This window comes from Lissotriton vulgaris, chromosome 6, assembly GCF_964263255.1.
Source record: "Lissotriton vulgaris chromosome 6, aLisVul1.2, whole genome shotgun sequence".
Taxonomy (NCBI): Eukaryota; Metazoa; Chordata; class Amphibia; order Caudata; family Salamandridae; genus Lissotriton; species Lissotriton vulgaris.
This window is the reverse complement of record NC_141694.1, coordinates 1,841,607,126-1,841,624,162: the sequence shown is the minus strand read 5'-3', so window position 1 is coordinate 1,841,624,162 and position 17,037 is coordinate 1,841,607,126. Positions and strand designations below refer to the sequence as shown.

At 49.4% G+C, this 17,037-nt stretch overlaps 1 protein-coding gene across 1 annotated transcript in view; it reads left to right on the top strand.

The window, feature by feature from the left end:
• LOC147709613 (cGMP-dependent protein kinase 2-like) overlaps window positions 1-17,037 on the top strand; it is a 289,096-nt gene that overhangs the window by 223,928 nt on the left and 48,131 nt on the right. Inside the window, exon 18 of the mRNA XM_086928129.1 lies at window positions 10,262-10,381. Coding sequence (XP_086784255.1) covers window positions 10,262-10,381 — 120 coding nt within the window. The remainder of the gene's footprint in view (window positions 1-10,261; window positions 10,382-17,037) is intronic.

The window sequence follows — 17,037 nt, the reverse complement described above, 5'->3', positions numbered from 1 at the left end:
TGGCCCCGAGGAGATCGAGAGAGGAGGCGGCCGAGGTGTAGCCCAGGGTGTGAAGAAAATGGCGGCGAGGAGGTCGGACGGTCCCGAACTTCAGCCCTGAGCCCGGTTGTCGCCAAGTAGCAAGGGACCCTGCACCCGGCTGCCCGACGCACTAGGATTGGCAGGGCGATGCCCTGAGACCAGGGGGCGCTGACCCGATTCACCCAGAAGATCGGGGGCCCTCGTCGGCCACCGCCCTAAGACTCATACTTCCCCCCGCAGGCCAAGGGGGTGACGGAACGGAGCTCGTCCGCCTGGCCATTGTTCCTGTGAACGTCGTCGGGGACATAGCACTGCCCGGTGCCCGGTGGCCGGCACGGACCCACGGGCGTACTCGCAGAACGGGTGACCGGACTTGTGACGCAGTGCCCTGACATGGCGGCAATCGGAGGGCCGATGCCCGGGAGCCGCGAGGGGGACTCGGCGACATCGACTCGGCTGAGTGAGAGTCCCTCTACGGAGCTTGACCAGGAACAGCGGCTGAACCGGCGTTTGGATGCCATCCTTGAGGCGATCACCTCCACTAAGGAGGCATTGCACAATGATATTGCCCAAGTGGCCACGGGCCTGGGGCTGCTACGCGCGGATCACGCGAAGCTGGCGGATCGGGTCAAGGATCATGACCAACTGTTGCTGGACCTGAAGCCATCGGTGGTGACAGCGGAGCACAGGATCACGGACATTTTGGCCCGACTGGGCACACTGGAGCGGAGGGCGGAGGATGCCGAAGGCCGCAATAGGCGGAACAACGTGCGGGTCGTAGGCCTGCCGGAACGGATTGAGGGGGAGGATGCGGTGGCCTACATGGAGAACTGGTTTCGCACTGTGGTGGCGCCGGAGGGGCTTACTCCATTTTTCACTCTGGAGCGAGCTCACCGGGTGCCCGCTCGCCCGCCGGGGCTTGGCCGCCCCCCCCGACCGATGGTGGTGCGGCTCCTCCACTACAAGGACCGAGATCTCCTCATCCAGCGGGCCAGGATGTCGGGCCCTTATGAGGTGGAGAACAGCAAGGTAACGATCTTCCCGGACTATACGCAGGCGGTCCAGAAGGACAGGGCATCGTTCCTTGCTGTGAAGAAGGAGCTCAGGGAGGAAGGCATCCAGTACTCCTTGCTCTACCCGGCCAAGCTGCGGATTATCATGGATGGCACCACGCACTTTTTCCAGACTCCGGACGAAGTTTGGCAATGGCTTGAGTCGTACAGAGCGGGGACGGACAGATCACACCAAAGTCGGCGAGACCAACCCAAGCAGCCCCGGGTGCGGCAGTCACAACGCATCAGATCCCGCAACAGGCGCCAGCGGGAGAAACGGGAGGCTCAAATGGCGGCGGAGAAGAGGGATGCACTCGCAGCGACGGCGGCCATTACAGGGTCGCAACAGAACAGTGAACGGGCCGAAACGGACTCGGGAGGGGAAGGCAGCCGAACAGGAGAGGAACTTTCGGAGGCGGAGAGCCAGAAAGGGCCGATAGTAACCCCACAGACTTCGGAGGTTATTTTTTGCGGCTGAGGGAGAACTGGGACTAGATCGGGACTTCATGGTAGGGTGTTATCCTGTTGCTGGGGGGCGGGTTGCCGGGAGGGGGAGCTGTGTGTTTTGGAGGGGATGAAGTGCGGGACGCGAGCTCCGCTAGCTGGGGTCGGCGGCGACTCACCCCCCTTAGGCCCTTAAGGTCGACTGTGGTGGAGACCACAGGGTAAGTGTGTGAGGAGTTGGGTCAAGGTTTGGATGGGGGCGGCCATTGGGTTCGTGTGCTCTGTCCTGGGGAGTGGGGTTTGGGGAATGTTTCAGTTTTGGGACTGTTTGGGGGGGGGCAACTGCATTGGGGGGGCCATGGACCGTTGTTATTTGATTCGGACTGTACGGAGTTGGAATGGGGACATTACCTAACTTGAAATGCCTAACGTGGAATGTCCGGGGGCTGCGGACTATGGTGAAACGTCACAAAGTACATGCATACCTAGTACGCAGGGGGGTTCAGATTGCTATGCTCCAGGAGACTCATCTCACCAAAAAAGAGTGCGCTGCCTTGCAGAAAAGATGGCGGGGCCAGGTCTTTGGCACCACTTACTCAGCGTATGCCAGGGGGGTCTTGATCTGGGTGAGGGCGGGGGTACCCTTCCAGGTGCTGAATCAGGCAATAGATCCGGATGGCAGGTTTGTGGCGGTGGAGGGGAGGTTGTATGGACGGGATGTGGTTTTCTGTTGTGTTTATGCACCGAACACTGATCAAGGCCGATACTTTGATGGCCTCTCGGGGTCCTTGGCCTCTTTCCTGGCGGGTCCGATAGTGCTAGGGGGGGACTTCAACTCGATTACTGATGTTGCTCTGGATAGGTCCCATCCCCCCCTAGTAGACTCTCCTGTGCGCAGGCTGGCCGCGCACAGGAAGGACTGGCAAGAACGATGGGGGTTGCTGGATGTCTGGCGGGAGAGGCACAGGGGAACCAGGGATTATTCCTTTTATTCCGCTCTCCATGATCTACATGTCAGGATCGATTCGGTGCTTTGCGGGGGATCCCTAGCCCCGTTGATTACCCATGCGGAGTACCTGGCTAGGACTATATCCGATCATAACCCCCTATTGGTGCATATTCAGTGGCAGAGGGAGCGCTCAGTAATACCAACATGGCGGCTTCGGCCGGAGACGCTGGAGGATTCTGTGTTTGACGAGGCGGTCCGGCAAGGCATTGATCGTTATTTCGGTGTGAATGAAGGCACGGCTGCGAGTAGATCTACTGAATGGGATGCAATGAAAGTGGTGGTGAGAGGGGTGTGTTTGGGCAGGTTCTCGAATGCTCGTACGACTGTGCTGAATGACCTAATGAAAGCGGAGGAAGCTTTGAGGGACTTGGAGCGCCACAGGCCAACTAGGCCAGGTCTACAGGCCCAGTTGTTGGAGGCGAAGGAAGTGGTAGCCGCGGAGACGGAACGTTTGAGATGTTACGACTATAGGCAGTACATTATCAGGGCACACGCAGAGAGGGACAAGGTGGGCACCCTCTTGGCCAGACTAGCTAACCCGGAACTTAGGGGCTGCCCGATCCTCAGCATTAATAATGCGCAGGGAGAGATGGTGTACTCCCAGGCAGCTATATTGGACCGCTTCAGGGGATATTATGAGGAACTGTACCGGAGTCAGCTGGGGGTGGGGGTTCAGGACATCGCGGAGTACCTGGGGGAGAGGCCGCTTCCGGTCCTGGACGAGGAGGACGCGAAGGAACTGGGTAGCCCGATCACGCTTACGGAAATTCGGGTGGCCATTAAACATATGGCCCGTAACAAGACGCCCGGGGTGGACGGACTGCCAATCGAGTTCTATCAACACTATGCGGACATTCTGGCGCCCAGGCTGCTGGTGGTGTATACGGAAGCCTTCGAGAAGGGGGCATTGCCTGGCTCCATGCGGGAGGCCTTGATAGTACCGCTCCTCAAGCCTGGCCGGGATGCCGCGGACGTGAGGTCTTATCGCCCGCTGTCCATGCTGACGGTGGACTATAAGATCCTGAGTCGCATCCTAGCCACCAGACTGGCCCCGCGTATGACGGGCCTGGTGCACAGGGACCAGGCCGGGTTTATACCCACGAGGAGCACGGCGATGAATATCCGCCGCCTGGTGGGAATAATGGACGCCATCTTGGATGGGGAGGGAGTGCCGGCGGTTCTGTCTGTGGACATCGAAAAGGCCTTCGATAGCTTGGAATGGCCTTTCCTGGATGGAGTGCTGGAGAGGTTTGGCATGGGCGACGGGTTTCGAAGGTGGACGAGGGTCTTATATACCTCGGCGACGGCGAGGGTACGATTGGGCGGCATGGTGTCCGCGGCGTACCCGGTGGGCAGGGGAACACGACAGGGATGCTCTCTCTCCCCTCTGTTGTTTGCCCTGGCGATGGAACCCTTGGCGGTCCATGCGAGGTCAGGCGACCGATACGCGGGGATAGTGAGTGATGGGCATTGGCATTATATATCGCTCTATGCGGATGACTTGCTCCTGTACCTAGCTGACACCTCGGGGGCGTTGGTTGGAGCGATGGATCTGTTGTCTGAGTTCGGCCGGCTGTCGGGCCTTATGGTCAATTGGGCGAAGACTTGCGTGTTCCCGCTGAGAGCGGGATCGCCAGCCCCTAGCAGCGATTTGGGTGTGGTATGGGAACCCTCTTGCATCACCTACTTGGGTGTCCGCATTTACCACTCGGCTGCTGACCTTTTGGAGGGTAACATTGGCCGCTGTGTCCGGGCGCTGCGGGGCAGCTTGTCTTTCTGGTCGACCCTCCCGCTGACAGTCCTAGGCAGGATAGCACTGTTGAAAATGGTGGCGCTCCCCCGCTTCCTCTATTATTTCCGAACGCTGCCTGTCTGGATTCCCCAGGGGGTGTTTAGGGAACTGCGGTCAATGATAATTGGCTTTCTATGGGGGCATGGCCGCCGCAGAATAGCCCTGAGCACGCTACTTCGCCCCAAGCTGGAAGGGGGCATGGCCGTGCCCGACCTGGAGCTGTATTATCTGGCGGCGCAGTTGCAGGTCCTTACGCAGAACGTAGCCAGGGTGTTCCGGGGACCGGAGGAGGACCGGGATCGGGGGATACAGCGCCACGTGCTGTCATACATCGTAATGCAGCAGCGGCTCGAGCTACGGGCCCTCACCATGGAAGAGCGGACGCTCCGGCTGTGCTGGCAGAGGAGCCTTCGGAGAGCGAGGGCATCGCGGCCTTATGCCCCGGAGATCCCGATCGGGATGTTGACGGCATTGCCGCACGGAGGAGATTGGTCCCCGTTGTTGGATTGGGAGGAGGCGGGGTTGCAGGTGGTGGGCGACTTGTACATAGATGGGGCTCTGGCGCCGTTCGAAGTGCTCCGGGACTAGTTCGGACTGCCTGAGGGGGGCTTTCTCCTACATGCGGCAGTTGTGGCTGCCGTACAAAAGCACTGGAGAGAGGGGCTCTCGGAACCCGCGACGACTATGGCGTGCCAATATGTGGTAATGGCAGCTGGTACATTCAAAGCTGTGACATGCCTACATAATAGGATGCTGAACGAAGGGCTGGAACCACTCCACGGACTCAAAGCTAAATGGGAGGTGAGCGTTGGCCGGCCCATACCGGATACGGCATGGGGCCATATCCTGCGACGCACGTGGAAGGGCACTAGGAACGCGCGCTTTCAGCAGGTCCACTTCTATGTGCTCCATAGGGCCTATTTAACTCCTGAGAAACTACAGCGGTACTTTCCGGTGCCGGATGCCTGTTGCCCCCGGTGTTCGTCCCTAGGGGCGGACATGGACCATTTGTTTTGGGGGTGCCCGCAACTGGGGACCTATTGGGCGGAGGTAGGGGAACTCCTGAATGAAGTGACTGACAGGGAGGTAGAATTTGACATGGCAGCGTGCCTATTGCTCTGGTTCCCGCATACTAAGCACACCAAGGTGACAAGTACATTCATAGACCTGGGTCTGATATTGGCACAGAGGGAAATATCGTGGCACTGGAAGTCCAGGGGGGGTCCCTCACTGCGTAGATGGAAGAATGAGTTGCTGCGGTGGTCTGACTGCGAGAGTGTGCTCCGGATGAAGCAAGCAGTAAAGTTGGGGAATGAGAAGGTACTGGATGCGGCGCGAGCATGGGAGCTAGTGGTACAGGCTTTGCGTGATTCTTTGGTTGAGGATGAGGAAGGCGAGAACTAAGCCGCTGGACGCTGCGGGGCGAACACAGAAGTATGGTACTACGCACTGTAGTGGACCCATCCAATTCGATAGGGCGAAGCACACACCTTAGCAGTTGCCAGGGGAGGGGGGGTGTTGGGGGGGGTTGATTATAGGGGGTTTGGGGAGGGCCGGAAGCCATTGGAGGGTTGCTTGTTAGGGCCTTGGACCTACTGGGACGGTGGCACTGAGTGGAGGGCAGACTGATTGGGTGGAACGGCCAGGTGCGCAGGCCCATATAGTTTAGGGCAGGCCCTGTAAGGGCGATATCGTTGATTACCACGGAGATGGCTGATGGGTCTGTTGTTGTGGGTGGGGGGGTAAAAGCAGATACACAAAACGACCTTCCGCCAGGGTCCCAATGGGACGTGCACTGTGAAGTGTTCCTTTTGAGCGATGTGATATGCCGCCCGGCCTCCGGGATGCGGGCTGAATGGCTGTGTACAACTGTGAACTATCATTGGAAGGGGGGAGCCCACAAGTGCACTGGCTGTTTAATTGTATCCTGTGGTTTGTAACTCTGCAATAAAAATATATTTAAAAAAAAAAAAAAATTAACCCTAGTTCCAGAAAGGGTCCCAAGGCTGCGATATTGTTCTTCCATGACTAAGAATGCACCTTCAGAGTCTCATTGCCCTGGCCTAGTGTCAGGAGTCCTTTTGCTTCGTATATGTGGGCCGCGCACTTTTCTCCTAGAAACATACACTCATGCATGCCTTGGCATGCTCCCTTTAGACATGGCAACGTAAGCTCAGAAAATAAAGTACCTTTTGCACAGTCAGGTACTAATATGATCACTTGACACTTCCTCTAGAGAGAATAAATACAGAACACTATCCAGAAGTGTGCGTGCACACGTACAAGGTTCTTTCCTGTCTTGAGATGAGCACACAGAGTCAAGTTTGGAAGCAGTAATTCAGGAAAAATTGACAGAAGCATTCCATGCAGTAGCGTGCATGTATTTAGTAATATGTAGCAGAGAAAGTGAATTTCTGGATCGCGCCCTCGTCTTTCAAGTGTCTACCGATGTGTCCACATGGGGCCTTTGTCAATGGTGCTATGTTTCGTTTGGGTGTCTGAGAAGAGTTGGTGCTCAGTGAGTCAGAATATTTGCGGATGCCCAGACAACGACTCCGTTAGCACAATGCCCAGTACATTAGCTGCACACTGTGTTTAGTTTTCCATTGGGCCTACTCACCGCGTGGTGTTTTTAATGTCTTTTTCATAGCATCCATTGCAGCTTTAGTGTAGTTATTTGTTCCCTATTTTGACGAATCGCTATAGACCCCCGGTTGGCGGGAGGACCGATGTTGGTTTCAGGGCCACCTGTTTCCTTGATTCAGTATGATGTTGCAGCTGTTGTGCTCTAAAGGGATTAGCTATTTTAGAGAAACAAGGGAACCCACTTGGTAAGCAAGGACCAGGGGTATTAGTATAATTGAACAACAACAGTCCTTGACACAAGGGAGATAGACATTTGAATAATTATAGGCTACAATCTGCGCTATAATGAACAAGAAGTCCAGCCGGACTTCAAAATTTAATTAATAGTGTGATAGGTAAAAATAAACAGAACAACAATTAAACAGTGGGACACAGTCCTGTATCCACAAGGCTAGACAAACAATTTACAATACATACAATAGGAAATTTCTCAGGCAATTGAAAAGGGAAGGAGCAAAAAAATAGAATCAATTTGCTTCACACATGGAGCCCAATCGACGCGATTGGGCTCCATAGAAGGCCGTGGAAGTTCCATCGAGAACTCTAGGTGCCTTATTACAGGTCTCCCTACCACGCGCAATCACCCTCCGATTCGTCTCCCCTTCGAGACCTTCAAAATCAATTGGTGCCTCACCACAGGTCTCCCTGCCACGCGCATATATCCGCCAAATCGTCTCCCTTCCGAGGTCCTGTCTGGCACTACAACTACTTAATCACGCACTATCCGTGCAGTGTTCCTGCTTTTAATCTCCGCAATTCACGAATCGCCCGTTATCCAAGGAATTGCCAGCCTAACATCGAGGTAAGCCCTGCCCTTACCATTCCCCGGCAATTGGTTGTTGTTGACTGGTTTTTGATTTAATTCTGGCACCATTCCCTTTAGGCTCCTGAATCTGGAAGCCCCACGACCACCTATTACTCAGAGCCAGTCTTCAAGACGCCCCGGCTGTCTAACTGTACCTTCCCCGAGGCTTGTAAATTCAGGCAAAACATTGGTTGTCCTGATGATGATCCATAATTCTAACTGGATCGAAACGCCGTCGACAGTTGATGTAGTCTAAACACCAGTTCACAACTATGTGCCAAAATCATGTTTTTTCTACATGTGTTAAGCAAATTGATTCTATTTTTTTGCTCCTTCCCTTTTCAATTGTCTGAGAAATTTCCTATTGTATGTATTGTAAATTGTTTGTCTAGCCTTGTAGATACAGGACTGTGTCCCACTGTTTAATTGTTGTTCTGTTTATTTTGACCTATCACACTATTAATTAAATTTTGAAGTCCGGCTGGACTTCTTGTTCATTATAGCGCAGATTGTAGCCTATAATTATTCAAATGTCTATCCCCCTTGTGTCAAGGACCGTTGTTGTTCAATTATACTAAAGGGATTAGAAGTATCTGTCATTTTAAGCAGTTTTTTATGCATTTACACTAATGTTCTGGTCTTTAGACTCGTTAATGTTAGACAATGGATGGGGGTAAACACTGCAAACCTGAAGCCTAGCTGGGTCTAGTAGGTTGAAAATCTGATCTGAATTAGTGTGTGACCGTGCACATTCCTATGGCTCCAAAAGGGACTTCTGGAAAGTTTTTTCACCACTGCTGGCCCTTGGGTTCTCGCTCGTGGACAAGACTGCATGCATGTTGTTTCAGTGACCGATCCCAGCATAAACAGTATGTAAAAGGTCTCCCATGCATGCAATTCACACAGATGTGAGAGAGACACTCCATAAACTGTAAATTGCTCAAAGTCGTCCAAATGACAATACATCAAAGGGATTAATATTCCCCATTATCCAAATAAACTGTGCATTTATAAACCAAAATTAAGAGAACAAGCATTTGCAATGCAATAGGTCTAGCATTTTAAAAACTTTGACCTTTTGGTATTTTGAATGTCAATGGCTTTTAATATTGCGGATTTTTTAAACACATAAATAAAAGGCATTGTCATTTACAATGCCAATAGCTCAAAATATTGAGACCTATTGAATTGCAAACGCTCGTTTTTTATTAGATATGGGGCATTCCTGTCCTTTTCCCCTGCACCGGCGCACAATAGGCTGCTGCGCGCCTATGCAAGCACCTTTGCACCATGGTGCAAAGGTGCCTGCGTCGCAGGACTGATTATTTTTGTAGGAAGGAAAACCTTGCTGCACAAAAAAAATCACAAGAGGATTTTTCCTCTTTCTATGTGTGCTGCACAATGCAGCACACATAGAAGGAAGAAAAGCGAGCAGAAATAAAGATATTTCTCATCATTGTGCCTCAGAGAGGCGTTTGTTTTTGGCACTGCCTCAGACTTACGATTTCTTGTTAATTCCGGGGCAGGGTCAAAAAGCAATGGATATTGCTGGGAACGCCCCCAGCAACACCCATTGAATGCTCCTTTCACGCAGTTTTCTGCTTGGAAGGGGCACATACTTATAAGGCCATGAAAAGCCACGTAACATGTAGCCTTATAAATATGCCAGTGGCAAATTGCGCCACCGGAATTTAAAAAAAATGACAATCTGGCTGCGCAAAAGTGCCAGTAGGCCTACATCTTTACCACTCTTGCCGAATGAGCGTGTCTCATTTGCTACATTTGTTCTTTTTGTGACAATTGTATTTTTCACAATCCCTATGACTTCAGTGACGTGAGATTGATGGCAGCACCCCCACTCTGAACATTGTTCTTGCACCACTGGTTTCATTACCTATATTTATGTCTACTTAATTAAACATTTATTAAATAAATAGGCCTCAAGGCACTGACCTCATTATATGTATGAATTAATTTTTATAAATAAAATGAACATTATGTGCTTACATTAATGCCAGTATTATGCTTCATAAGATGCAAGAACTCAATGTCTGTGTTCTTCATTGGGTGGAAGCGTGAGTGTGCCTTTAAACATCCTTCATCACCGGGCCCTGGATAATGCGACTGTAGGTTTCAGATATAGAGTCCACCAGGAAGTATGAGTACATTTATATAGCAAATCACTGAATAGCTTCTAGGTGATGAATGAGGGAGTCTCATGTCACTCTTATAATTAATGTTAGAGAGGGGACTGGCTGGGTGGATCTACCAGAATGGAAATTTGTAGCCTCCAGGTTATATATGGATTTAATTCAATAGATCAATTCATCCACTGAAACATCTAACACTTCCTGCTTACCACATAAGATCATATCAGCTGGATTTGTAGTTCTAATTTCAAGACCCACTCTGCTATTGACTATAGATGTCTTGGGAGATGTTGTATGACCATGCAGAGTCCTCATTAATGATTATGTTTGTCTCTATCACAGACCCCCTTTCTGTAATAATTCAGATCCGCGCACGATCTACGGCAAAATCCTGGATGGTGTCATCAAGTTTCCCAGCTCCCTGAGTGACGCTTCCTGCTCCCTCATCTCCAAACTGTGCAGGTAAATCCCAGACCTTGGCGGGAGGAGGTGACTAAAGTGAAGTGATATAGACCTGTAACAAAATACTATAAGCCACCAGAGTTTGTATGTGAAAAGTACTGTAAGTTAAATATGTTGATTTTGACAATCTACTGTAAGCTACAGAGATTCTTTGTGACAAAGTACTGTAAGCTACAAAGGTTGTTTGTGACAAAGTACTGAACGCTACAGAGGATGTATGTGGCAAAGTACTATAAGCTACAGAGATTCTTTGTGACAAAGTACTGAACGCTACAGAGGATGTATGTGGCAAAGTACTATAAGCTACAGAGATTCTTTGTGACAAAGTACTGTAAGCTACGGAGATTCTTTGTGACAAAGTACTGTAAGCTACAGAGATTCTTTGTGACAAAGTACTGAACGCTACAGAGGTTGTATGTGGCAAAGTACTATAAGGTACAGAGATTCTTTGCGACAAAGTACTATAAGCTACAGAGATTCTTTGTGACAAAGTACTGAATTCTACAGAGGTTGTATGTGGCAAAGTCCTATAAGCTGCAGAGATTCTTTGTGACAAAGTACTGAACGCTACAGAGGTTGTGTTTGGCAAAGTACTATAAGCTACAGAGATTCTTTGTGACAAAGTACTATAAGCTACAGAAATTCTTTGTGACAAAGTACTGAACGCTAAAGAGATTCTTTGTGACAAAGTACTGAAAGCTACAGAGATTCTTTGTGACAAAATACTGTAAGCTACAGAGGTTGCTTGTGATAAAATACTGTAAGCTACAGAGATTCTTTGTGACAAAGTACTGTAAGCTATAGAGGTTATTTGTAATAAAGTACTTTAAGCTATAGAGATTCTTTGTGACAAAGTACTGAATGCTACAGAGGTTGTATGTGGCAAAGTACCATAAGCTACAGGGATTCTTTGTGACAAAGTACTGAATGCTTCAGAGGTTGTATGTGGCAAAGTACTATAAGCTACAGAAATTCTTTGTGACAAAGTACTGAACGCTAAAGAGATTCTTTTTGACAAAGTACTGTAAGCTACAGAGATTCTTTGTGACAAAATACTGTAAGCTACAGAGGTTGCTTGTGATAAAATACTGTAAACACAGAGATTCTTTGTGACAAAGTACTGTAAGCTATAGAGGTTATTTGTAATAAAGTACTTTAAACTATAGAGATTCTTTGTGACAAAGTACTGAAAGCTACAGAGGTTGTATGTGGCAAAGTACTATAAGCTACAGGGATTCTTTGTGACAAAGTACTGTAAGCTACAGAGGTTGTTTGTTACAAAGTACTGTAAGCTAAAGAGATTATTTGTGACAAGGTACTGTACGCTGTAAATGTAGTTTGTGACAAGTACTGTAAGCTTTAGAGGTTGATACTGATAAAGAACTGGAAGAGAGAGCTTGTTTGTGACAAAGCACTGGATGTTACACAAATCTGTTATGATGTACTCTAATTCATTATAGCAGACAGTTGAGACCTAGTTTAACAGCACAGCTGTCAACAGACTTTATGTGATCAACATAAACGAGCTTTCAGAGCACTGATGAGAGAGGGGCTGGAGCTTCACCTACATGTTGGTTCCCCTGAGAAAAAGGATATCACTGGGCCAGCATTCTGTGCCTCTACTGAAAAAAGTAGCTATAATGTACGTTTTGACTTGTGGCAAAGTTTGTACTCAATACAGAAGGACTGAATTGGTTATGCAGTGCTACCCAAACTGCGGGTTGTGACCTATTAAAGGGGCGTGAAAGTCCAAGCAATAAATAAAGAGGCCTTTAAACTCTGTATTTAACTTGTCATGTTTGCTGCACTTCAAAGACAGAGGTTAAAAGTCAGGCTGTGTCTCCTGACAAATTGCTGCTTATTGTTTATTACTGCTGTTTGCAAACTCCTCTCACTTGGGCAGTCAGGGAAAGAAAAGGAAAGTGAATAATGCTGGGGTACAGAGAGTGTGAAGGGAATAATGTGGGATGCCATTTATTGTAACCCAACAAAATGTACATACCTGTAAATGAACTGTACGCATTGAGCAATTAGGAAAGCAAAAATGAACACATTTTTATACATCTGAAGTGTGATGGGAGCAAAGAGATTAATAGGATCAACACAAGTCAAGATACTTAACTTGGTGTTGCACAAGTGATACATTTTCACTGTATCCTGATTTTCCACACATTATCATTGTATTCAGCATAGTTTTATCCATAAAGCTGTATGTCTGCACCAGTTCAGTGACCATTTCAATAGAATATGTGGTATCTGTAAATGAGAGTGCGCTGCCACACCATGCTTTAGTTACATTGAAGAATCACCTGCGTCATGTCCAATAAAGCTAGGGGGTGTTGCGAAAGTTTGTCATTCTGAAAAGTGGGTGATAATTCTAAAACGCTTGGGAAGCACTGAGTTATGGTGTTAAGCCAAAGATCATGGCTAAAGGCCCGATCTAATTATCATGAAATATTACTACGAAGGCAGTAGGCCAAAGGTATTTATTTTATGAACTATATGGTAACATTGATCCATTTAAGGGTGATATTGTTTTTATGCTATATGAAAGCCTGTGGAGAAGCATTTTGTTCCATTGAATCTCACAGAGTACTTTAACAGGCAATGGGTTTGGTGTTGGTACCCTCTGTGACAAGCCGTGGATATAGATGATTTACTATGTGAGATCCCTTGTTAGACTCTCTTAGGATAGATACTATCTTGCTTATCCAATTGTAATTTTGTATACCTTTGTACTTTTATGACTATACGACTGTTGGCTGCCTTTTGGGAAAGCTTAAGCTCAGTATAGCAGGCCTACGGTGGTTATGGTGACAAGCTATAGGAGTGATTGGTGCAGTGGGAAAAGGTATGCCTGATGCCATAAGTCTGACATCCTTATTATGAAAAGTAAATGTCCAGTATTTGTAAAGCGCGAACAATTACCTGAAGGTGTCAAGGTGCTGGGTCCGTCGGGAAGATTAAGCGAGCTATTGCCCAGAGTCACATGGTGCTGGGCAGACCCTTGCCACCAGAGCCAGGGATCGAACCGTGATCCCCAGCGTCCAGCGTCAATCACCCTGGCCACTGCGCCACACCTCTTCCACAAAAGTTATACCTAATGTTGTAGGGCTAGCTTTCTTATTATGAAAAACATATTTTAAAGGCAGCAGGCCCTTAACAGTTGGCTGGATGTTGTTAAATTCTGTTACAGGCTATCAACAGGCATTTTATTGAATGCTATCTTGTGCCTTGCCATAGTAAGCAAGGGTTTCTGTGTTGGCCACCCACTCTGAGAAACACTGAGGGTTTTCACTGTGATGATTTTTGTTATGCCTTTTTGAGAGGGTTGTATACTGTTTTGCAAATTGAACTTTCTACATATTTGTATTTTTTGTTCAAAGTCTGTTTTATTTTAAAACAAAAAAGAAAGAAAATGAACATAGGTCCACATGAACACAGCGTTAAGCCTACAACCCACTTAGGGCTGGCCGCGTTATTGTCAAGTACCTCCCAGCGTAGAGAGACGCAGTATTCAGGCAAGAAGAGACACAGCATACTGCCTACAACCCTTGCTGGGCCGGTCGCAAGTTCTATTACATATAGTTACATGAGCTTATTGTGAGGATTTCCAGGACCTGTTGTAACATGCAGAACGCTGGCTAGAGGCCCAGATAATGTAAGTAAGAGTAAAGGCAGAGGTAAAGATCAGAAAAAGAAAAGGTGAGAGTCAAGAGGAGAGAGATAAGCTGTACAGGTGAGTGAGTGGGTGGACAGGATGTGGCATGTGATAGTGGCAATCATGATGGAAAAAGTTCCTGGCGCTTTGCTGAGACGAGGTGCAGGGGCGACTGATCTAATTATGTGAGGAGTCTGCTTGGGTCTGATGGGAGTATGGCGTTCTCTAATAGTCGCAGCGCTCTAAGCTTAGAAGGTAAATGGCGTGAATGCTCTATTTTACAGAGGTACTGCACTAACGGGCACCAGATAGCATTGAAGTGGGTGTCTAGTGTGTGTAGTCGTGCTTTGAGGAGTTCCATAGTGAGTACGTGCCACAAGCGTACGAACCAGGCAGCAATTAGGGGTGGCTCTGCTTTTTTCTAGTAGAGCGCTATAAGTTGTTTAGCTGCCCCAAGCATGTGCAGTGCTATGGTCCAGTCGCTTTGAGGTTCTCCGGTTTAAGGCCTAGCAAGATCGTGGCTGCAGATTCAGGCAAGGGGAAGCCCAGTACTTCTTTGATATGGCTAAGGACTTCCTTCCAGAGCAGTGTCAAGAGTGGGCAGCCCCGCCAGATGTGAATGAAGTCGCTAGATGCAGTCAGACACCTCCAACACAAGGGGGACGTGGCGGGAAACATTTTGTGCAGACGAACGGGCATGTAGTACCATTGGGTCTTCATTTTGTACGCATTTTCCCTCTGAGGGATGCCCCGATGTACCCTAGGTATGTCTCGCCACAGACGATTCCACTGAGCGGGCGTGATTTCCTTATCCGACACCAGCTGCCATTGGCATTGATATGAATGTGTAGACAGCTGCGGAGGATGTTGCAAGATCTGATATGTCCGCGATATAAGGCCTTTCGAGTCATCAAATGAACGGACCAGTCGCTCAAAGGGGGTGAATGGCCGAACGGCCACCTGCTGCATTTCTGGCGAAGATACCCAGTGGCGCAGCTGAGCGCACTGTAATCCCGCTCCGATTGGAAGACAGAAGTCTTCCCTACACTGGGCAAATGTCCTAAGGGTGCCGCCCTCAAACAAATCACTAATCACTCTACAATCCCCCTGTAGCCATTTGGGAAATGCCTGGGAGTGAAAGGCGGGAGGGAATAATGGGTTGCGGGCAATGGGAGTGTGCGGGGAGGGAAATATTGTCAGCCCCTTTTGCACAGCTATCTTATCCCATATATCTAGGACTGTCCTAGTGGGCACCGCCATATAAGCACTACGAGAACGCGCTGCGCGATGAAGCCACGTAAGGTCCCAGATGGTACGTCCCGTCACCATCTGGTCCATATGAAACCACAACTTCTCGCTTTCAGTGGTTGTCCATTCCGGGACAAAGCGGAGGTGCGAGGCCCAATAGTAGTCCAGAAGATTGAGACGTGCCAACCCCCCCTGTCCCTCGGCAGCATGGGAATTTTATGAGAGAAACACGGTCTACGCCCACCCCATATAAATTTAGTGATGTCCTTTTGGAGACCCTGTATCTGGTGTTGCGGTATAGGGGTGGGTAGGCACTGGAATAAGTATAAGATTTTAGGGAGTATCAACATTTTGACGGCATTAAGCCTGCCCAGCCAAGAGATAGTTAGGGATTTCCACCGTCGTAGATCCTCCAGGACGGTGTTTATACATTCCCGCCAGTTTACCTGTCTCCACGTGTCTAATGAAGGAGTCAATAGTAGCCCCAGGTATTGGATAGGATCCGAGGCCCATTGGTATGGAGCCAGCTTCTTTAAAGCCGGTATCTCTTCTTTTGGAATCGTAGGGTTCAAAGCCCAAGATTTACCATGATTAATTTTAAGGCCCGAGGTGTTCTCGAAGGATTGCAACAGTGCGTGAAGTGCCGGAAGAGACGTGTGTGGGCGCGAAAGCGTGAGGATAAGATCATCTGCAAATAACGCCACCTTGTTCTGGTGGCCCCCAAAGGCGAGGCCGTGAATGTCTGCGCCCTGTCTGATCAGTTCCGCTAGAGGTTCTACCACCAGGGCAAATAGCAGAGGGGATAGGGGGCAACCCTGTCGCGTACCCCTATGTATAAAAAAGGAGTCTGTGAGCTTCCCGTTTACCCGAACCCTCGCTTGTGGCGAGTGGTAGGGGGCCTTGATCATAGAAATCAGATTAGGCCCCAAACCAATCTAATGCAACACCACACGGAGAAAGCTCCAGTCGACCCGGTCAAACGCCTTCTCCTCGTCAAGCGACAGAAGGCAGGCCGGTATATTCCAATGGTGAGCTTTCCCTACCAGGTGTGCAATTCTACACACATTGTCGGCCCCTTGCCTATTGCGAATTAAGCCAACCTGATCAGGCCCCACAAGACCAGGCATGTGCGGCTCCAGGCGCCTAACCAGCATTTTGGTGTAAATGTTGAGGTCCGTGTTGAGCAGCGCTATGGGGCGGTAAGACGCACACAATGTGGGATCTTTTCCTGGCTTGGGAATTAGGGCTATTTCTGCCATTCTCATATCGGCCAATGGTCCGCCCGTGTCCAAGAAGGAGTTGTATAACCATAGTAAGTATGGTGAAGTTGTGCTATGAACATGCGATAGAAGGCCAACGGCAGGCCATCTGGGCCTGACGTTTTCCCTAGGGGGAGGTCTCTCAATGCTGCCGTCAGCTCCTCTGCCAGAAGGGGGCCGTCCAGCTGTTGGCATTTAGGACTTCATCAATATGCGTTTGGGAGGGCACGTTTGCAGTGTAGAGAGTAGCGTAATAGGAACTAAAAGCCTCACACTTAGCTCGCTCCGTGGTGGCCTATCCTCCCTCCTGCAACTGATTGTTCGCTATGTGGGCCTTCGCTGCTCTCACCCTCAGACGTTTCGCCAGTAATCTGCCCACTTTATCCCCCCCTTCGAAATACCATTGTTTGAGGGCGAGCAAGGTCCGCTCAGCCTTGTTAGTGCGCAGGGACCGAAGCTGAACCCGGAGATTCGCAAGCTTCCGCCGA